Source organism: Arvicola amphibius, chromosome 1 (assembly GCF_903992535.2).
Source record: "Arvicola amphibius chromosome 1, mArvAmp1.2, whole genome shotgun sequence".
NCBI classification, from domain to species: domain Eukaryota; kingdom Metazoa; phylum Chordata; class Mammalia; order Rodentia; family Cricetidae; genus Arvicola; species Arvicola amphibius.
The window spans coordinates 196448972-196471146 of record NC_052047.1 but is presented as its reverse complement, the minus strand read 5'-3'; the positions used below and the strand labels follow the sequence as shown (position 1 = coordinate 196471146).

The following is a 22175-nucleotide window of genomic DNA, read 5'->3' as shown; positions in this document are numbered from 1 at the left end:
GATCTCATCAGACTCACTCATCCCTCCCGAGAGCCATATGTCTTCTTCATCAACTTAAACCCTTCCATGGCCCAGGCGTCTGTGATCCTCAGCCAAAAAGAACGAAGGCAAACAGGCAGGATCCCCATTGTCCAGGGCTTTCATGACCTTTGGACAAAATGATATAAAAATGGAGCCAGGTGTGGACGCGGGTGTTGGTTTCACTTGTTGTGAGCGCCAGATCCCTACTCGGTCCTGGCTCTTGGCGTCAAGAGTAAGGTCCTGAGGTAGAAGTGCCCCAGTCTGGGCTCTCTGGTCTTGTTTCCTTTCCCTATCTGGTCCTTGTTTTTCGTTTGGCCATTGTCAGCGGACTCTACTTCCCTGATGCCACTCCATAGCCACCTATTTCTGATGCTGACAATCATCCCGGCCCCATCACCAGCTTTCTATATTTATCAGCAGCTGTTTCAGTGTTGTGGAAACAATTTCCTCAACCACTGGAAAAAAAAAAACCACAAAGCTGGCTGTTCTTCATGGAAGAGCCTCCCGGGCTGAGCAGGAGAAGGGGATGAGCCAGCACAAGGCTTTTGCTGCCCCTTGTCTGTTTCCACAATCTGATATCTGTCTCGAGTTAAGTCCACGTCATTGTCCAGAGAACAGTGGGTTGTTGCTATGGAATATATTTTTTATTGATTTTTTTTATTGAGCAATATATTTTTCTCTGTTCCCCGCCCCTACCCCTCCCCTTCCCTTCTACCCTCTCCCAAGGTCTCCAGGCTCCCAATTTACTCAGGAGATCTTGTCTTTTTCTACTTCCCATGTAGATTAGATCTATGTAAGTCTCTCTTAGGGTCCTCATTGTTGTCTAAGTTCTCTGAGATTGTGATTTGTAGGCTGGCTTTCTTTGCTTTATGTTTAAAAACCACCTATGAGTGAGTACATGTGATACTTGTCTTTCTGTGTCTGGGTTACCTCACTCAAAATGATGTTTTCTAGCTCCATCTATTTGCCTGCAAATTTCAAGACGTCATTTCTGCTGTGTAGTACAACATTGTGTAAATGTACCACATTTTCCTTATCCATTCTTTGGTCGAGGGCCATTTAGGTTGTTTCCAGGTTCTGGCTATGACAAACAATGCTGCTATGAACATAGTTGAGCACATGTCCTTGTGGCACGATTGAGCATCCTTTGGGTATATACCCAAAAATGGTATTGCTGGGTCTTGAGGAAGGTTGTTTCCTAATTTTCTGAGAAATCTCCATACTGATATCCAAAAGGGCTGTACCAGCTTACATTCCCACCAGCAAGGCAGGAGTGTTCCCTTTACCCCACATCCTTTCCAGCATAAGCTGTCATCAGTGTTTTTGATCTTGACCATTCTTACAGGTGTAAGATGGAATCTCAGAGTTGTTTTGATTTATTTTGCATTTCTCTGATGACTAAGGATGTTGAGCATTTCCTTAACTGTCTTTTATCCTGGCTAACTTATCCTGACTAACTCTTATATCTTAAATTAACCCATTTCTATTAATCTGTGTATCGCCACGTGGTTGTGTCCTACTGGCAATGATCCATCTGGCATCTGTCTCCTGCGGCAGCTACATGGCATCTCTCTGACTCCTTCTTTCTCCTCCTCCATCTACTTGGATTTCCCACCTTACTCTATTCTGCCCTGTAATAGGCCCAAAGCAGATTCTTTATTAGCCAATGGTAATAAAACATACTCCCAGCATACAGAGGGGAAATCCCATCACACCTGTACCACGCCTTGTGCTGTGCAGAGAACGTTGAAATGGAGCGCAGCAGGTGGCTATCGTCAGTAGCTCTAGAGGAGCGAATTCAGAGATAGGAGCCCAAGATTTCCAGGCTCTCCAGCCTTCCTCGATTTCCCATCTCATTACTCCTCCTATTTCTTGCAGTAGGAACGAAGGCAGGCCTGATGGCCTCACCATGTCCAGCTGTCTCTATTTGTAGAACTAAAAAGCTATCTTTGAAATTTATTTTGTTAAAAAAATAATAATAATATTCCAAGCATCATCGTCCTTCAGACCGTTGCTGCCACCTAGTGGGAACTATCAGAAACAAAGGGGAATTTCAGTTCACACGTTAGCAGCAGGAAAGGTTCAGAGGTTTTCAGGGTTCGAGGGAAAGGGGATGAGAAGGCAGCGCTCACGTGTCCTTGGAGTGTTGAGGTTATTCTACTGTTCACCGTGATACTGTCATCCGCGATGCCATTTCAAACCTGTCCAAACACATATCAGCTGTGGATGCTGGTGGTAAGGATGTATCCATCAGCCTTTGTCAGCAAAAGAAGGTACCATACTGGTGGTTGGCGCTGGAGTGGTGCAGGCTAGGCAGGTCAGAGTGGAGTGTGTGGGCAGTCACTGTACTCTCAATTTTCCTATGAACTCAAAACTTCTCGGTATATAGGAGGGCTATAGAGTGTGGGTGGGTGAATGTGTGTGCGTGTGTGTGGACACCACATGGCAATGTCATGTATCTTTTTGTTTGTTTGTTTGTTTTTCGAGACAGGGTTTCTCTGTAGCTTTGGAACCTGTCCTGGAACTAGCTCTTATAGACCAAGTTGGCCTTGAACTCACAGAGATCCGCCTGCCTCTGCTTCCTGAGTGCTGGAATTAAAGGCATGTGCCACCACCACCTGGCTCAAATATACTTTTTGAGACCAGATCTCTAGCTGAGATAGGAGCTCACAGTTGGGTGGACCGGTGATGGGCAAGTTCCTGGGATCTGTCTGTTTCTCTCCCTGTCCCTCTAGCCAGGGTCATAGATGGACATCCTCCACACTGGCGCTGAGATTTGATCTGCTAGCATGGCAGGCATCTTGCTGACTGAGCCTCCTCCCCAGCACCTATTGCTTTCGAAACTGCTCATTTGTCTCAGCCTCCACTCTTGCATTCCTAGCATCTGTGGGCATTTAGTAAAACACCTCTCATTACTTTAGGACAATCTCATACACACACAGTTTAGGATGGCTGGTACTTTAACAGATTCTTATCCAGTGGCCAGAGAGTTAGCTCAGGGTTTAAAAGCACTGAATGTCCTTACAAAGGACTCAGATTTGGTTCCCAGCACCCATATCAGGTGGTATCCTACCGCCTGTCACTCCAGGTCCAGAGGATCCTAAGCTCTTAGACCTCCACATGCACCTGCACATGTGTGGTACACATAAACTCAGCTAGGTGCACACATATATAGAAGAAAATGCATCTTTAAAAAAGGAAATTCTAATCCTAATATTCAGAACTTATATTTTAAGTTTATGGATACATATCTTCAAATTTTCACTTTCTAGTGGTTAAAAAAAATCAAACAACACAGATCATATGAGTAGATAAGTGAAGCCCTCCTCCACAGGGGGCAGCTTCTTAAGAATTATGGTTTTCTTCAGAAATGTTCTATTCTGGGAGAGGAACACATACTACACCAGGGTTCCTTAAAAGTGCATTTAGCTAGAAAACACATGGGGTGGGGGGACTTTTGTGAATGTATTTCTATAGTAAAATTTTGGGCATGGTTTGTTGGGTCCAAAGCCAACTCAACACCTGCTGACCAAGATGCCCAGAAACACCTGTGGTCAAAGAAACAGGATTAAGTGAAGTTGTTGAAGCAAGGCGGGACTTATAGGGTACCAGAGCCATCTCTGGATGGATGTAGGGAGTATGTTCAGGGTTGAGGCTTGTGCAGGGTCAGTCCAGGGAAATGGGTTGAGTCTGGGAGGAGAGGGGAAGCCAGTGTAGATGTGCCCCTGCCAAAGGAGGCAGTTACAGATGTGGTCAGAAGAGGGGGCTGTTCAGCCACTGTGTATGAGAGGCATACATGTCTCTGTCTTATTCTGGACGTGGCCATTGAGTGGCCTTGCCTGGACACTGCTTTTTGTCTTATTTGTTAGGACACAGTGGCCAACCAGATACATGGATTTTGAATGTTTGTAGATGCTGATGTAACATTCTATCTTATATGTTTCTGGGTTAACACATGTGTACCCCACTTCCCTAACACCCTGGAGTGTGAAATAATCTACATGACCACAGCAACTCTAGGAACAGCGAATATTATTGAAAGACCACTTTTGACAGGCAGGATCCAAGAGCAGGACAAGACCAGCCAATCCTAATGTTCATTCTCTGCCATACTGTGATGGTCCATATTGATTGACAACTTGACAGCATCTAGACTCTGCAAGGAGACAGACCTCCGGGTATGACTGTGAAGGGTTTTCTAGAATGGGTTGATTGAGGTAGGAAGACCCACGCTGTTCCATGGCAGGGAATTCTGAGCAACATAAAAAAGGAGACAGCAAGCAAAAGGCCAGAACTCTCTCTCTCTCTGCTCCCTTGCTGCAATGCAATGTGACCAGCTGCCACGCGCTGCCATGCCCCTCCCTGCCACTGCCATGGCCTCCCTGCCGCCATGGGCAGTGTAGTCAAGATAAAGCCTTGCTTCCTTAAGGCACATTTGCCAGGCTTTTTGTTACAGCAACCAGAAAAGTAACGAACACACATGCCTCTCAGGAATCTGCCAAGGATAGTTAAAGGCTAAGGAATTAACTCATCTCACCAGGAAAGGCTAGTTTAGGTAGATAAGGAAGTAGAATTCCATTACATAGATGAAGCTGACAGTCAGTGCTCCAGGAACCACACACAGTGGTGAGCATGGCTCCCAGCACATGTGCTGAGCTGATTCACATGTGTCCTCAATTAATTGAAAGCCTGTGAGTGCTTTGTCAATGTCCTAGCCAAGATGCTATAATTAAATGGCTTCTAGGCTGGCAGGACCCCAAACGGTACCTAACCCCTGAAGAGCTAAGAGGTAAAGAACGCCCATCTGATGAGGTCCAATAATGTTTGAGCAGCTGCCTTGCCACGTGAGGAAGGCTCTGGGGGATTTTATACAGAGAACCGAAACAAAACTTGACGACATGGTGACTTCGGGCCACACCACAGCTGGAGGAATTACCGTCCTTGGGATTTGCAAGGGGAATGGCGGTAACTGTGGGTTGCTCTTCTCTTCCAGACTGTGCTGGCTGTGGAAGGGACATTAAGAACGGGCAGGCGCTGCTGGCGCTGGACAAGCAGTGGCATTTGGGCTGCTTCAAGTGCAAGTCCTGCGGGAAGGTGCTCACCGGCGAGTACATCAGCAAGTAAGTCTGAACCAGAGGGTTTGGGGACTGACTGCTTCCAGGGGCTGCCTTCTCCCTCCAGCGTCCCGAAGACACCCCCATTTTGCATCAGTAGGAACTTTTGCTATAAAATTTGTTGAAATAGCTTCATTATTCCGTTTTTGCCATGCTGTGGCTGCTGTAAACTTAATGGACTATTAATTGTGGCCCAATTTAATAATTAACAAAGCTGGCATAATGGTACACCCTGCCTTGTAATCAACTAAGCTCCTAGCTACTTCTCTTTTTGCTATTTTTGCTTTCTGTGTGAAACTAATAAAGTCTTCTTCCCCAGGGCTTTAGACATTCCCCCCAAACACATGTGGTCTGTGCCCCGAGCCTGGCAAGATGGTAGCACACACTAGCCTGTCGGGGTGAGGGGCCGTGTGGAATCTGAGAACACTGGTAACGGGTTAGCAAGAGTTAAGCAATCTGTGACATTTGGGTGTGTTTTTCGGTTGTTTGTTTTGTTTTTTTTGTTTGGGGTTTTGTTGTTGTTGTTGTTGTTAATATACTCTGATAAAGAGGAAGAATCTACCACTCTGTATCTTTTTATGCCTTTTGAAAATCTCCCCAACCAGGGGGTGAGCATATATATAGCTGGGTGGGAGAGCTGAGGCCCCAGAGAGCGCAGGCCTGGCCTGGGATGCATTCAGTGGGTAGAGCAGTGGCCAGCACACAGCACCCTGGGTTTGATCTAGGACTGTAGAAACTGAGTGTGGCAGCAGAAGCTGTAGCCACAGCACTCTGATACCCCTGGCTTCTTGGAGAGTTGGAGGCCAGCCTGGCCACACGTGACCCTGTCTCAAAGGTCCAAGACAAGAAACACAAAGCCTATCCAATCATATTAAATCACTCATTCAAGCGTTGTTCATGAATTTGATTTTATAAATCTCTGAAACGATTGAGAAGGGGGCTTGGCTCCCACAGCCCAACAATAGTTTCATAGTAGGTCTGGGGTCAAACTGGAACTCAGGTAAGAGACTGAAGACCTCCCCAGATGGTTGTGACTGACAGCCTAAACCAGAGAAGTGACTGGCTTTTAAGAAATACCAAAGACCATAAGTAATAAGTACAGTGGCCCCTCAGCTGCTGAGCTGAACCGTGTTCCAGCCCTCAGAGTCAGGGAGAACTGAGCTGAGGAGATCATGTCTGAAGGCTGTGGGAAGGCCCTGCTGGTCCCCGGAGTCTGAGAAGATGGCTTGGGAAGGGAGGTAAGGTTCCCTGGGCCTCTGAGGCACCGTTGAGCACTGGGCTCCTCTGGGGATTATCTGGGCTGCCAAGAGAGGAACAATACTAGGGTTTCTGCTCCTTGGTTCTGTGACAGCCAAGAAAGTGGCCATGGTAACCATGTGACGATTTATTGGGGTTTTGTCTCTATCTGGCCTGGAGACCTGCCACTTGCTCTCCGGCCTGTAGCTTTGTCTGGTCAGGTTGCTGGGCCTATGTGAAGATGAATTATGTTCTTGTTCTGTGGGAAGGATCTCAGAGATGAGACTTTGGTGTCCTCCTAAGGCCTGAATGCAACTTTGTCTTTCAGGGACGGTTCCCCGTACTGTGAAAAGGACTACCAGGGGCTCTTTGGGGTGAAGTGTGAAGCCTGTCACCAGTTTATCACGGGGAAAGTCCTGGAGGTAAGTAACAGAGGCCCCTCAGACTGCTGCCATTCTCCCCACAGGCCTTCAAGTCTCCTGTCTCCTCCTGGGGTGGAAGGCAGGTGGCCACGGTGACTATCTTAGAGGATCACGTGCTAGGCTGCCCTCACGACCAAATGCCACGGGGAACTTGGAATGATGGAGAATTCAAAGGGAAAAGAGGATAAACTTCACTGGGAGTTAGAGAGACGTTGTTTTCTTCGGAGAGGGCAGCAGATCCTCCGTTTATCTTTGTGTGTTTGCCTGTGTGGACCCCAAAAGCTCAAAATCTTCAAGGGAAGATACAAGGTGAAGGGATTGATTTCCCTGCCCTGAGAAAGCCACATCCGCTGTTGACTCAGAGAGCCCTGTGACCAAGCTGAAGGAAGCCTGTCAAATTCAGGTGTGACTGCTTCCAGCCAGAACTTAATCAGCAACTATCCTGTCAGCAGCACCTGCCTCTGGGCCTAACCAGCTCCTCTTGGGTGAGGGAGAGAGAGGCTGCAGCAAGGAATTCTGGGATCAAAGTTTGGAGAAAACCCTGGTTCCTTTGGGTGCTGATGCCATACAGCCAGTAGAGTCCATTTTAGGGACACAGGGTGTTCATCCTGCGAGTCTTTAAGGTGTTTCTGAACCACTCTGGGGACTATCACAACAAAGGCTAAGAATAGCCTCCCCAATTCCCTCTAGAGGCTCTTCCTATGAGACAGAGAGGGGTCACCGTGGACTCTCTTTGTCCAGAGGAGATAAGGGAGTGAGTCTTGCCATGAGAAGTTGCCCAGTTTTCTGAGGAAGAAAACTCTGTAATAAAGAGAAGCACATGCGGGGACTCTTTGGCAAGGAGACAGGACACACAAGAACAGAAAGTGAGCATGCTGTGTGCACAGTCCTGGAGAAGGTGGGGTGGGGTGGGGGTGGGCAGGCTCCCTCCAGGGTCATGTGCAGCCGTCTGGGCTTCGTTGGTCGGGGAAGGCGTCTAAGTGGTGTAGCCGCAGAGTCACAGACTGGGGTCATGGTGCCATGGGAAGAGTAAATGGGAGTATTCAAACACATGTGTACACACATTCCCACCCTACTGTTGGCAGTAGAGGGAGCCGGAAACAGCTCCGTTGTGCCCCAGGAGAGGCTTGCATGAACAAAATGGGTTATTCTGTGGCCTAAAGGGAAGCGGCGGTACCTGCTACCCTGTAGGCAAACCCGAAGGGAAAGAGGGCAGATGACAGGCAGGGAGTTTGACCAGACCTCCCAGACGTGGAGCTCCTTACAAAAGGCCACAACTGTGCTGTACCTAACACTTAGCAACAGAAAGCAGCCGGACGTTTGCCAGGGACTGGGGCGAAAAGGATAGTGACCGCTTCCTGGATACAGTTTCCATTAAGAACCCAAGTTTAAGATCTTGTGTTCTAGAATCAACAGTTTTTACAGTCCCCACATGGAAGTGTGTTCCCCAAAGGAGTTGGGAAGAAAAGGCCTGTGTGGTTGTGTGTGTGCTCACATTTACCTTGACAGCTATAGGAAGGAATCTATAAAATACAATCACATCCCAGAACATGCTATTTTAAAGACATGCTGGTCCCTCCATGTTTTCCCTCTCAGCTTGAAGTCACAGAGACTGCAGGGGCCTTGTCCCAAACTGTCTTCAGGTGTCAGGGAAAGCCTGAGGAGTAGGCTTGGGGATGCACCTTGTTAAAACCCCAGCATCCATCAGCCTGGGAGTAGCTGCACATAGCTTAGATTTGGGGTCCGCCCAGCAGGCTCTGTCCTCTGCAGATGGGTGTGTGACCCAGAAGAATGTCCTGCAGGGGTTAGCACAAGACATGTGACTGCTAGTGACTCAACTGGGCTTGGTCACCAAGAGAAAGCCGGACCAACCTCATTCCCTGGCACTGCTGATGAAACATTGTACGTGCGAATTTGTCTTGAAAACTATGAGCCTGTTCTTTTCATTTTACATTCATTTTATCCATATATCAATGAGTTTCTTTTCAGTATGGGCTGCAACAGTAGTGGCTTAAGACAATTTATTCTCTCGGTTTTAGAATGTAGACATTTATAACAATGTATCATCAGGGCCATTGTTCTCTCAAATGCTGGAGGAATGTCCTTCCTGATCTCCAGCCTCTAGTGCTCCTGGCATGCCTTGGCTTGTGTCTGCATCTTTCCAGGTGCCCCACCTGCCCTGTAAGCTTCTCAGCATCAGTCTCTCTGCCAGTTGCCCTCCTGCCTTTCTCATCGTTTCATATAAGGTCATGTCTATCACTCAGATAGTCTCCTCAAGGCCTTCGTTACAGCTCTGAAGACCTTTTCTAAAGAAGTTAACCCCCCCCCCCCAGCCCCAGAGACTCACTGTGGAGGTAGCATTTGCTCATCCCTTTCTAGAAAACCAAGAGTCGACCTAAGCATCACTATGGGAAGACGATAAATATTGGAGGGGAGCGAAGGCTCCTGCACGTGGTCCCTTAAAGGCACTGCCAAGCAACCAAGGGCCCCAAGACAGTCCCAGACACAGTTCTGTCTCTGATTCTCCTGGAGATCTTGTTCAGAACAACATCCCACCCTCACCTCTGTCATTTCTCTTTGAGTTTTTTAAGAATTACTTTGGGACAGGGACTCACATATTCCAGGCTAACCCCACACTCGCTATGTAGCTGAGGATGGCCTTGAACTGTTTTGGTGCTCCATTTCCTTCTCCTGAGTGCTGGGACTATGGGAGTGGATCAGCATGCCTGGGGTCTGTGTGCTGGAGGATTGAACTCAGGTTATGCCTGCTGGACGAGCCCTGTACCAGCTGAACCCCATCCCAGCCCCAGCCCAGCCCCACCCCTACCTTTCTTCAGCCTGAGAGGAGAGGGTAAGTGGACACCAGGTGGTTTAATGAGAAAGGGACAGGGAATCTCGGGATCTACTCTTGACTCTGGGGGACCTTGGACCAGCCTCTCAATATCCTTAACTTCATCTCTCCTGTCATTAATGGAGATAGTTAAAGGTATGTAGGTACATCAAAGACTCAGGAGGGTGCTTGACTCCCAAATTCCCTGTGCTTTCCAGTATGTGAATTCTCCAAGGGGTCCGAGTCTGTGGCTCATTTTGTCTGGAGACTGGCCTGTCGTGTCCAGGCAGGCATGCTTACGTCATACCTCTTTTTATTGTCCCTTACTTCCTGTGACTTTTCAACAGTGACTTTGTCTTTGGGTGCAATCTTGTCATAAACAGTGTGTCTTTGAAGTGTTTGCCAGGAGGCCTGTGAGGTGGCTCAGCGGGAAAGAAGCCTGCTGCTGTGCCCGATGGCAGAGTCAGATCTCTGAGACCTGTGGTGGAAGGAGAGACTTCCACCAGCGTGCCCCTCTGACACAAAAGACACGTGAATAAAAATCTAAGCTTTCTTAAAGTGCCTATGGACTGACCTATGCATCCAAAGGGTGTTCTGAAGATGGCTATGGCCTGCCTCTTTATTAAGAAGTCCAGGAGCAAATTAGGGTGAGGTACTAGGGTTTGTTGATCAATTCCACCTCCATCCCTTCTTTGAACTCTCCTTGGTCTCAGCCTTGCCTGTTTCTTCTCCCCATTTCCCTGTCCATCCCCACCCCCACTCTGGAAGCTGCAAGGTGGCTCAGGTCAGTCATGGGTGCCAATGGGTATGGGACTTCCCTTTGTTACAAATCCCCTCCTCTTTGGTGGATACCTCCCGGAGACCCCTTTTCCGGATGCTGAGCATCATCTTCATTGTGAAGAAGCCACTACAAACTGTAAACAAAGTCCTAAGAGCCCAGGGAAAGGGCTTGTCCCATGTCCCCTCCTTCTTCTCTCTGAAGCCATCTTGGCAACCCCACCACCCCAGGGAGACTCTGTGTCACTGCTCACTGTCTTGGTCCATTTGAAATAAGTGGTCCCAGCCTGTGTTCCGGCTGCCCAAATTCCTTCCCTAAAGAGACACCTGCACCATTTGAAACAAGTGGTCCCAGCCTGTGTTCCGGCTGCCCAAGTTCCTTCCCTAAAGAGACACCTGAAGCCTGCTGTTCCCAGGGACATTCTTCTGTCCCTTCTGGAAGGTTCTCACACAGGGGTGGGAAACAGTCTCTGCCACCCTTGCTTAGGTCACCCTGACTTCCCGTTCCTGGGCCTCCTCCCATCAGCCACACCTGCTGGTAGAAGCTGGTCTTTCCAGAATGAGTGGTGATGCCTGCCTTCCTGGGGCACCGTGGGGCTGTGTGCTACTCTCTGAACAGCTGCCTGCTTTCCTGGGCACTGTGGGGCTGTGTGCTACTCTCTGAACAGCTGCTGAAGAACCTGGCCCTAGTGAGACTCCATTGGATCCCCCCACCCCACCCCGCCTCTCCATGTAGACCTGCAGGGCCCCATCCTGTCTTGCTGGGTTAATTTGGATGGGATTTAGGTTTTAGGCTTGCTCTTAAACCCTTCCTGCTCCACTCCCAGCAGGTGGGAAATGGAGCCCTAACAGGATTCAGTCAAATCCTTTCCCTGGATTTTCCAAAGGATTGAAAGCCAGTGGTTTTGTTTTATCTGGCTTTTTAACTGGTTAAAAAATTGCTTTTTCACATAGGGTGGGGGGCCAATGCTTCAGTCACATTAGAGACCTCTCCCGTGCTTTTTGGTGTGGGTGTTTTAGGTAAGTTTTTGGTCACACCATGCATGAGTTGTCTTGTCTTGGACTAGTCTGTTACCTGGGGAGAGCAACATAGCTTATCCTACGCCATTTACACAATAGGTCTGCTTGTCACCTTCAAAGACATGCTTTGCAGAAAACAGCGCGGCACTCCAAACCCTTGCTTTCTTGTCCTGTGTGCCAGCACAAGCGCAGCAGGGGTGAGATCCTGCACCTCGTTGAAAGAAATTGGTGTCCTGCCTGTTCTGTCCTCAGACCAATGTGGGCTTTTTGGGGCAGGGGGCACAAAGAGTTTTGAGGATTGGGGAAGGGAAAAGGATCAAGTCCCTCTGTTGAGGTTCTGTGCCCCAGAGGATAGTGAGCCACCACAGTGTCCTGACTTTTTTAATATTTTTAAAATCTGCAAGCCGCCTCATACATGTTTAATTCTCACAGCGGGGCCTGTGAAGTGGTCAAGGCCATCACTACTGACCTCCATTTATAGAGACGCTATCTTGTGCTGGGAATCTGGAACTAATTAGCCACAGACTGAAATTAGAAAACAGGTCTCTCGATTCTCGGAAGGAGGGGACACGTGGGAGCGTGTGCACTTCTGTGCACTGCCGTCCACAGTCAGATAATTAGCCCTGAAGTATCGCTCGCTGAAGAACCTAAATTTACCGCTCCTGGCGGAGTGAGCGGCCTGTCTTATTAGTCGTCCCGTTACACCGGGGCTGGAGCGGAACGCTTGCTTCTCCATGGCTGTATTTTTGCTAGTGTGTGACGGCCCCGAAGAGCTTGCTCGCCGTCTGTGGTGTTTCTGTGGAGTCAGGCCTAAAGGGTGCTTCATCTTCGTTAATCAGGTGTAGGCTACCAGGACACCTGGCACGGCTGTCCGAGAATACTGGAGATAAGTACTGCTCTCTCCAACCCGAGGGCTCATTTTCTTCACAGAGCTCTCGCCTGGGACTCTTCCAGAGTCACAGATGTTCTAGACGATCTCCTGAGGCTCCATGAAAACGGGGACACTGGTCGTCCTCGTCCCCTCATCCCAGGCTACGGATGCACGGCTAGGACTACAGAGACGCCTTCCTCTTTCCATTCTGTTCTGGAGATGATGGGCTCTTGCTATGTGGCCCAAGGTGGACTTGAACTGATGGGCACAGGTGGAGCCGTAGGGTTTAGGGACCACGGTACCGCCCCGCCTGGCTTGAAATGGTTTCACTGTAAATGGGTTGAGCAAATAGCAGTATGGCCACATAATGGAATATTACCTGGCCATGGAAAAAAGTGAAATACTGGTCCATGTTCCAGCGTGGAAGGACCTGAAAACACTAGAAGAAAACGAAAGGAGCAAGTCATAAAAGATCATGGGTCATATGATTCTGTTTTGTGAACTGTATGGAGTAGGCAAATATACAGAGACATACTGGGACTAGGAGAAGGAAGTGGGCAGTACTCCGTGATGGACTTTTGGTTTGGGGACAAGTGCTGAAAACATCTCAGGATTAGACAGCAGTGATAGTTGCCCAATTTCATCAATATATTTGAAAATGCTGAAGTGTGAATTTTAATAATGTGAATTTTATGATACCTAATTTGCATCTCAGCTTAAATGTATACATACATACGCATGTGTATAAACAAACGCATCTGCTCATTTTGCAAAGCCCTAAGATGACAGCTGGGATACTGTTACTCTGTGTCTATAAATGAAATGCATCTGGAGTTTTAAAAGAACAACAACAAAAACACACACACACACTACACACACACACTACCCAAACACACACACACGCACACACGTATGCACGCACGCACATGCGCGCACAAACACGCACGCACACACACAGTCATGCACGCACGCGCATGCACGTACACACGCACTCATGCACGCGCACACACCACACACACACACACACACACACACACACACACGTGCGCGTGCACCATGCATGCACGCACGCACCCTGGCATTATCAGTACGTAGCCTTGGTACCTACCTGCCTGTGTTCATCCTTCTCTGGGTCACTGTTCTCTCATAGTTTAACTGGGTAGGTCTGAGAGAGAGAAGGGCACAAAAGTGAGGGGTCGAACTGATAGCATGTTTGTTGGTATCATCTTTGTCTGTAGCCTATGCTGGCTTGAACTTACTGTGGATCAGTTGGCACTGGGTTCTTTCTCACTGTGGGAAGCTGAACTTGGTTCTTCCTGAACTGCGGGTGGTCACCACTCACAGCTGGCGCAGACCCTAGAGGATGAGTTGGTTGATACAGAGTGTTGAACGGAAGGTGACCTTGAGTTTAGATTCCACACAGGACCTGTGTGGTGTGTTAGCTGTGACACTGTTTGCAAAGAATAACTTCACCCCTTCTGTTCCTAACAGCGGGAATCGCCCCTCTTGGAGCAAATCTCTTAACATGATAAATGCCCTCCCACCCCTACCCCAGCCACTCACTTTCTCTCTGGCATTTACACTGGCGGAAATGTGTTGCTAAGGGAACCAAAGACTGTTCACAGCAGTAAAGATTCGATATTTATGGAAAAATCACCCCGTTTCCTGTCAGAACAAATGAAGGATCTTCCTTATCCGGAAATGGCAGTTTGAAAAGAATTTGTATTTATCTTGAGTTGAAAAGATGTTTTGTTTTTGAGAGTGATTTCTGACTTCAGAGAGCTAAGTCAACTGGACATTTTCCTTACCGCTCTTTGACTTTAAACATATGATTTTATTTTACTGATTAATTTAAGTCGCATATAAAACATTAGAAAACATTAGAAAACAATGTGCTATTTTCTTCTCTGACTCAATCAGGTTTTAAGCTTAAGAACTATTATTTAAAATTATTTTCCATGCCAGCATGCTGGTACATACTTTTAAGCCTAGTGCTTTGGATAGAGAGGCAGGCAGCTCTCTGAGTTCAAGGCCAACCTGGTCTACAGAACGAGTTCAGGAGCCAGGGTTAAATAGAAGATTGTCTCAAAATAGGAAGGGAAGGGAGACTAGAGAGATGGCCCTGCGGTTAAGAGCACTGGCTGCTCCTCCAGAGGACCCTGGTAAAATTCACAACATTCTTATAACATCTCATAAGTGTCCGTAACCCCAATTCCAGGGAGATATTGCTCCCTCTCTGGCTTCTGCAGCCATTCCATACATGTGGTTGTGGTGGTTTGAAAGAAAATGTCCCCAGAAGTAGTGGCACTATTAGAAGGTGTGACCGTGTTGGAGGAAGTGTGTCACTGTGGGGGTGAACTTTGAGGTCTCCTTTGCTCAAGCTATGCTCAGTATAGTATGCAGTTCACTTCCTGTTGCCTGTGGATCAAGATATAGAGCCCTCAGCTCCTTCTCCAGGATTATGTCTGCCTGCCTGCCACCATGCTTTATACTATGATGATAATGGACTAAACCTATGAAATTATAAGTCAGCCCCAATTAAATGTTTTTCTTTATAAGAGTTGTCATGATCACAGTGTCTCTTCACAGCAATAGAAACCCTAACCAAGACAGTAATGCACAGATATACACACAGACAAAACACCCACAGACATAAAATAAAAATTTAAAAATTAAACACACATTTTTTTCATTAGAGACTGTGATGGTTTGGAAGAAAATGGACTCTGAAAGGAGTGGCACTGTTAGGAGGTGTGGCTTTGTTGGAGCAGTGTGACCTGGTTGGAGGAAGTGTGTCACCATGGGCTTTGAGGTCTCATATATGCTCAAGCTACACACAGTGTCTCAGACCACTTCCTGTTGCCTGCAAGTGAAGATGTAGGTCTTTCAGCTATTTATCCAGCACCGTGTTTGCCTGCACACCACCATGTTGTACCATGATGATAATGGACTCAACCGCTGAACTGTAAACCACCCCAATTAAATGTTTTCCTTTTAAGAGGTGCCATGGTCATGGTGTCTTGTCACATCAATAGAAACCCTAAGACAGAGACTAACACTATTTGGATTTAATCAAGTGAGCTGAATTTTGGGGTTCAGCAAGAACCATTCTCTTTGGGAAAGTGTATCCCCACGAATGACTTGGATCCGCTGGGCGGGTCAAGGATGGCTGGAGACCAGAGCAGAGCAGCTACCCACACCGGGTCACTACCAGCCTGCCTCTTCTGCCAGGCATTTCGTCTGTGCAATCCCCTCCCCTTCTTAAGAACTTGCAACACAAGAGGTGTCTCCTCAGGTTGACCTCCCTGTGACCGGCGTGCTACCTTGACCTTGGCATTTGTCTATTTCACCTCTTTGCACAAGTGTGTTAAATTTGTGACAGTCATCCAAAGCCCACCAAAAAAGTGCCCTGGGTGAGACAGTGATGATAAGAGCTGCAGGGGTGATGGAGGGAGCATTTGGTCCCCTGGACCAGATGGAATACCAACCTCCTCTCTAGGCTCTCTTGCTCTAGAAGCAGGCTCCTCCCACTCTGTGACTCCTCAGTGTGATGGCTTCCTGGACACTGCAGCTTCCTGACTTTGTCGTGCCAGCTCCGGCAGATGGACACGGTCCTTGGCTGCCAGCTAGCCGGGAGGGGAGGTTAGACCGGAGCCCATCCAGCCTGACGGCAATGAACAGGCGCAGGGATCTCTCCCCCAAAGGCAGACTTTGGAACCTGCTACAGACCATCCATACGCTCTGCAACCCAGTGGTTCTCAACCTTCCTAATGCTGTGACCCTTTAACACAGGTCCTCAGGCTGTGGTGACCCCCAATCATAAAATTATTTTCATTGCTACTTTATAACTGTAATTTTGCTATGGTTATGAATCATAATGTACATATCTGTGTTTTCAGATGGTCTTAGGCAACCCCTGATAAAGAGTCGCTGGGCCCGCAAAGGGGTCTCGATGCGCATTGTAACTAAATGCAAGACTGTATGTGTCTCCGTAGCAGAAATAGAGTCTGGGACTTGGTGTCACTCAGCAGTGAGGCAGGAGGAGGGAGGTTGTGTGACACACACTAGAGTCCATTCGTTTGGCTGCACTTAGAGCTGTTCAGCTTGGGCTCTGCCTCAGCACCCTCAGCTGTAAAATGGAGATGGTGAGAATTGCTTTGATCAACATTAATCAGATAAGGAATGAGCTGTCCAAGGCAGTATCTGGCAAGATGGGCCTCAAGGAATGATTTGGTTGTTTGTTGATCAATTGTTTTCATTTCTTGGACATATAAAGGAACAGATTCTGTAAAGGCCAATAGCTTTAATAAGCCCGTGTGCTGGAAGGAGTCTGCTCCTTCTCCTACCCCACTCCTTGTACTCCTGAGGTAGTCATATGAGATGATTTACACTGCATGGTTAAGAAGTTGGAGCAAGGGCTCAGGGGCTAAGAGCACTTGCTTCTTTTCCGGAGGACCTAGGCTCTGTTCCCAGCACCCACATGGTGATTCACAACACCCTGTTGCTCCAGTTCCAGGAGACCAACACCCTCTTTTTGGGCTCTCCATACACACGGTGCACAGAAACACACACAGGCGAATACACGTGCATATAAAATAGGTCACTGTTTTAAATTCAGTTCCGAGCCAGGATGATGCTTAGAACTGACTTTAGGTTTCACATGCATTTATGGCCATGAGCTCAGTGTCTCGTGGCTCCACAGAGTGTGCTCTGTTGGTCTTCACCAGTATCTAACAGTTAGCAATGTGATCACGGATGGTTCGTTTTCATGTTACAAATTCCCCCATGGCCTTCAGCCAAAAACATGAAAAATCACATGCCTGCAACTTCCACAGCACCCAGCATGTAACACAAATGGTTCTTTAGCTGCCTCCCTGCCCACTAACACCCCCACCCCCCACCCCCACCCCCGCTTCAAGCTTCACTTTGGTCTAATTTGTTTAGTGCAAGCCCCTGCAGGCTTCTTGCTGCTCTGCTGGGCTCTCCTCCATAATGCTGGCATTGGAGCTGACAGGCCTGGATTCATGGTGGCTGTGATGGATATTACAGGGGACGATGATGATAAGGTCGTCCGAGGCCTTGGCATTAGCACGGAGTCTCCTTGAAGAGGGGTTTAGCCAACTACTCAGTGATTAATATTCGTTCTGTTTATGCATTGCAAAATCTACCCGTGTCAAGAATGATCTGGTGATCCCGGGTAACTTTGCAGATTGACCAGCCGTCATCACAGCCCAGTTTCTGAGTTTCTCTGTCACCTCTCGTAGGTTCCACCTTTGACTGGGTTCTCCTCGTGCTTTCTCCAAATCATGTCCACTGGGACGAACAGGGGCCTGCCTGTTGGAAAGGCAGTTTGTAGTGAGCCATCAAGGCCTGTCCACCCCGGTGTGTTACTTAAGTCTCCAAACTCCACATGGCAGTGATTTTTTTTTTATCCTTTTTTTTTTTTTTTGAAAAGACTCACAAATTTGGCTTTTTTTTTCTCAGTAAGCCCTGAAGATGGCTATTTCTCTTTCTCCCCAACTCAAGATCACAGAGGTAGTTACATGAGTAAAATCTGGGCAAGAAACAGATAATACACATTTAGGCAAGGCAGGAAATATTGAAAAGTGATAGGGAGCGAGCCCAATTTTAATGCCAAGGTTGCTTACAGCTATGTGACTGGAGCCCATTGTCCTCAGTGAAGGACACATTCCTTCACTCTTCTAACAAGCATTGGCTGCTACCCATGTTCCCAACCAGAGATGCTAGGAATCCAGAGGATCCATGGCGCGAAAGAGTCACCTGCATGAGTTTCCATGTAAGTGTGTGGTTCATGTCCATTATCATGTATATACACATGATATAGCACATGTGCACTTGCGATGCAATGGGCCAATCTCATGCTCAGTGCTGTCACCACAACACAAACTGTGTGTGTGTGTGTGTGTGTGTTTGTGTGTGGTATAGGAGGTTCTTCTGTTTGTATGTTGCTTTCATTGGTTGAATAAAGAGACTGCCTTGGCCTTTTGATAGGGCAGCCCTTAGGTGGGCGGAGTAGACAGATCAGAATGCTGGGAAGAAGGGAAGTATGGCAGACGCCATGAATCTCCAGCCTGAGACAGATGTAGGTTAGAATCTTGCCAGTAAGCCACAGTCACATGGTGATACACAGATTTAATAGAAACGGGTTAATCAAGATGTGAGACTTGGCGAAGAAGAGGCTAGAGCTAATGGGCTAGGCAGTGATTTAATTAATACAATTTCCATGTGGTTATTTCGGGGTAGTTAAGCTAGCTGGGTGGCAGGACGTGGCCCGCTCCTCCTACAATGTGTGTGTGTGCATGCTGTACTGGTGCCTTTGGGGCTAGCAGGGGACACTGTCATCTCAGGTGGTTGTCAACTACTGACATGGGTGCTAGAATCCAAGCTGGCATCTTCTGGGAGAGTGTTACCTGTAGCCATTGCTCGGCCCCTCTATCGGTCCTCAGATTCTACTCCAGATAGCCTAGGTAGGGGGTTCAAGCAGAGAGGCCTGGGGGGGTGTGGGTTAATGGCTCAGAGCTGCTGTAATTCTGGGGTAAGTCGCCCACAGGTGCCACTCTGAGAATTTGTCCCCATAATGAAGGCTTTTGGCTCTTTAGAGAAAACACACTAGTGCTCTGGTGAACACCCCTGTAATTATTAGAATGTGCAGCTAACAGCTTTATCTTCGTCTCATAGGCTCAGCTATGCTGCCAAAACTTTTACATTTCTGCAGCACTGCTTGGGACTGCTGCCAACCAGCTGAGGGAGATCCCATTGGGTAGAGAAGGGTCTTCTGATATGTTGGTCACTATGGCCCAGTAATTGCTATGATTTTCCCTAAATCATCTTTGTCTTGTCGAAGGTGACCAGAGTTAATACAGAATCTTGCCCCCGTCCTAAGGAAGGGTCCTTCAAAGGGAGCTGCCTCATCCTGGTAGACCTGTCTGGTTCTGGTTAGTTGTGTGTTCATGTGAGCCAGTGATCTCTCTGTCACGGGTTCACCTGAGATTCCTGAAGAACGTTTTAATTGAACATGAGATAATATGTATAAACTGCCCAGAACATAGGAGTCATTTAGCACCACCTCCCCAACACACACACACACACACACACACACACACACACACACGCATGCACGCACGCAAGCACTAAAAACACAGTATAGAGCTGGCGAGGTAAAGGTGCTTGCTGCCAAGTTTGATGATGATGGAAGGGGGGACTGACCCCTGCCACTTGTCCTCTGACCTCCACCCTTGCTCCATGACACCCTTCTACACACACAACAAACAAACAAACAAACAAATAAATAAGCGTAAAGTAGAAGTTGGAGCCAGGCTGACAGACAAGTCCTCCTTAGATGGCGTTTCCACTCAGCCCCGCTGCAGAGTTCTGCAGTTTGGAATGCACGTCCAAAGTTGAACTCCGTTTAATTTCACTTTCGCGCGAAGCTTCCTAACGTGTCTCCAAAGCAGCGACTTGGACGAGAAAGCCATGCTTGCCACACACCTTTCCCTGTCTCCAACCTAAAACACAGTGCTTAAAAGCCCTAGTCTCATTTCAGGACCGTCCTGGGGAGCATGACTGTCAGATTAACAAGTAGTTAATGGTGAGTGGCTGTGAAGAAATGGTACTTTCCTCACCTGCCTTTAATGAAAGAAAGAATGTCTACCCCCCTCCTTTTCTGGAACATGGACTGGCCCGTCGTGGCGGCTGGTGTGTTTAGTCAGTGAAGCAAGCAGAGGAGGCGGTGAGCGGACCGAGGAGCCTGCCACAACTGCTCTGGTTTCCTGTGTGAGTCTCTGGAGAGATGCCTTGGCTGCAGCCTAGCTTCCCAGAGAAGCCTGGTGTGTAAGCCAGGCGTGCCTGCAAGCAGACAGGCGGAGGCCTCAGTCTACCCGACTGAGGTCTGGCATTTCCAGAGTGTTCTGAGCTGGCAGCCCAAAGCAGTCCTGTCGCCCAGGAGAGCTGAGGAACAGGGTCAAACCCAAAGGAACCCTAGTGCAAGGTAAAGCGGGCATTGCAAAGGCGTCCTTCACCTTGGGAGGCAGTTGTTAAATCTCTGGCTTCCTGGGCAGGCTTGGGGGCCACTGGGAAGCTCCACATATTTTGGGTTGCTTGGTAGCAACAGAGGCTTCTATTTATTCTATTATCCCGAATGCCTTTTATTTCTTGGTTTTTTTTTTTTTTTTTTTTTTTTTCTGTTGCGACATAGTTGAACCATGGACCATCTATCTCTCAGATAGAGATCTAAAGAGACTAGGCAGGTCCTGCCAGAGGTTGTTGGGAGTTTAAAAACAAGAGCTGTGTTTCGTGCAATTACTCCCATGAATTTTTTTTAAAAAGTGTTTTAAGGCTTTTGGCTTGGTTGTGTGTGTGCTTTTGGGCTGCAGAGCTCTGAGGAATTTACTTTTGAGAAAAAGAAAGTACTTTAGAGCCACGGTTGAGGGCATTTGGTGGCAAGGTGACTTGGAACCCTACTGTCCTTTTCTTTAGTATACCCCCCTCCCGGGACTGTGACTGAAGATCAGTGTGTTTGGAGAGTGGTCTTGTTTGTTTCAGCTACAGTCTGAAGGAGCCCTCGGTGTGTAACCTCTCACCACCTCTCATGGGGAGAGGAGTCTAGTCTGTATAGTAAAAATAGTATTCCTAATAAAAGTAGTTTTCCTAAAAACCTAGCTGTTGGGACAGTTGCATTCAAAAGTGTATTATAATGTGTGCGGGGAGGGGGATGGTTTAAAGTGTGGTGTGCTGGCTCTGAGGAGGAAAGGAGGCGAGAAAGTGACCCCAACTGTGATGGAAATGGATGAGCGCTCCCGCTGAGGGCGGGCAGAGGCTTAGAAATCTGAGCTGCTCCCTGAGACTGCAGAGGAATGTTAAGAGGATATGAAGTCGTTTGGATGACCCAAACAGGTTCTGACAAGTAAATGAAAAATAACTAATTAAAATGTAATTGTTGCCATTCGGTAGTGGATCAAAAGGCTGGTTGGGTTGCGAGGTGCTTCCAGCCGTTGATGTGGCCAGACTCAGAGGCATGAATTACTTTTGAGACCGTTTCTGTGCCAGGCCTCCTGTAGACCTGGGAATGGAGTGGTGAGCAGATGTTTTAAGTGGGTGGCTTCAGCGTTTTCACGGGTCAGTGAGTTTAGTGTCCCCAGTTCATCAAACAGCCACAGGGAAAGTTGCACCAGGGCCTCAGAGGGCTTTCCCCTGCGGCTAGCAGTAGCTTATCTGAACCTCCTGGGTCCTGTGATCTGCCTGGGTCCACAGAGCCCTTGGACCAGGGTTCTTCAGCCTGGTTCTTTTGCACCGCTGACATTTTGGTTGGAGTCTTTCTTTGCGGCTGGGGACTGTGCTGAAGGATGTTTCACATCAGGTTTGGTCTGTACTTGCCAGGTGACAGAAATCCCTCTGCAGTCATAGCCTCAGTTGTCTCCAGACAGTGCCAGAAACTCCCAGTGGGGCTCCAGCACCCCGTTGTGAACCTCAGCTCTGGTGAATTCTCTGAGGCCTCCTGCTGCACGTCCTTGGTTGGGGGCGGGGGTGGTGACCAACCTGAAGGAGTTCTGCAGAATCCAAGGAAAGTAACTGGACAGACATTTTAGCCTGATCATTTTGGTTTGGGTTTGTCTGGCTCGTATTTGCAGCAGGGGTGCATGCATGTGTGTGCGCGCTCGCGTGTGTGTATGTGTGTGTGTTCAAGGCATCTCCTTTCCCTTTCCCCTCAAAGCCCTCTGGTATTTTGTCAGTGTTGTGTTGTGTAGAAGTCAGGCATCCTGGGAACTACTATTTAACAAGAAAAAGAAACTCGCACTGTGAGCCTTCCTACAAAGCAAAGGAGGAACCACAGCTTGTTCATTCTGCAGACAAAGGTGTTTTGATAT

The 22175-nt window shown here is 48.0% G+C and overlaps 1 protein-coding gene across 4 annotated transcripts in view; it reads left to right on the top strand.

Moving 5' to 3' along the window:
• The window catches only part of Ablim1 (actin binding LIM protein 1), a 170188-nt gene that overhangs the window by 68727 nt on the left and 79286 nt on the right, over positions 1-22175 (top strand). For 3 of the 4 annotated variants that reach the window (XM_038317700.1, XM_038317703.1, XM_038317701.1), the window contains 2 exons: positions 5015-5141; positions 6700-6793. In XM_038317700.1, the coding sequence (XP_038173628.1) occupies positions 5015-5141; positions 6700-6793 (221 nt within the window). Of the gene's footprint in view, positions 1-5014; positions 5142-6699; positions 6794-19899; positions 20300-22175 lie in introns of those variants that run through there. The other variant, XM_038317702.1, reaches the window with a different exon arrangement.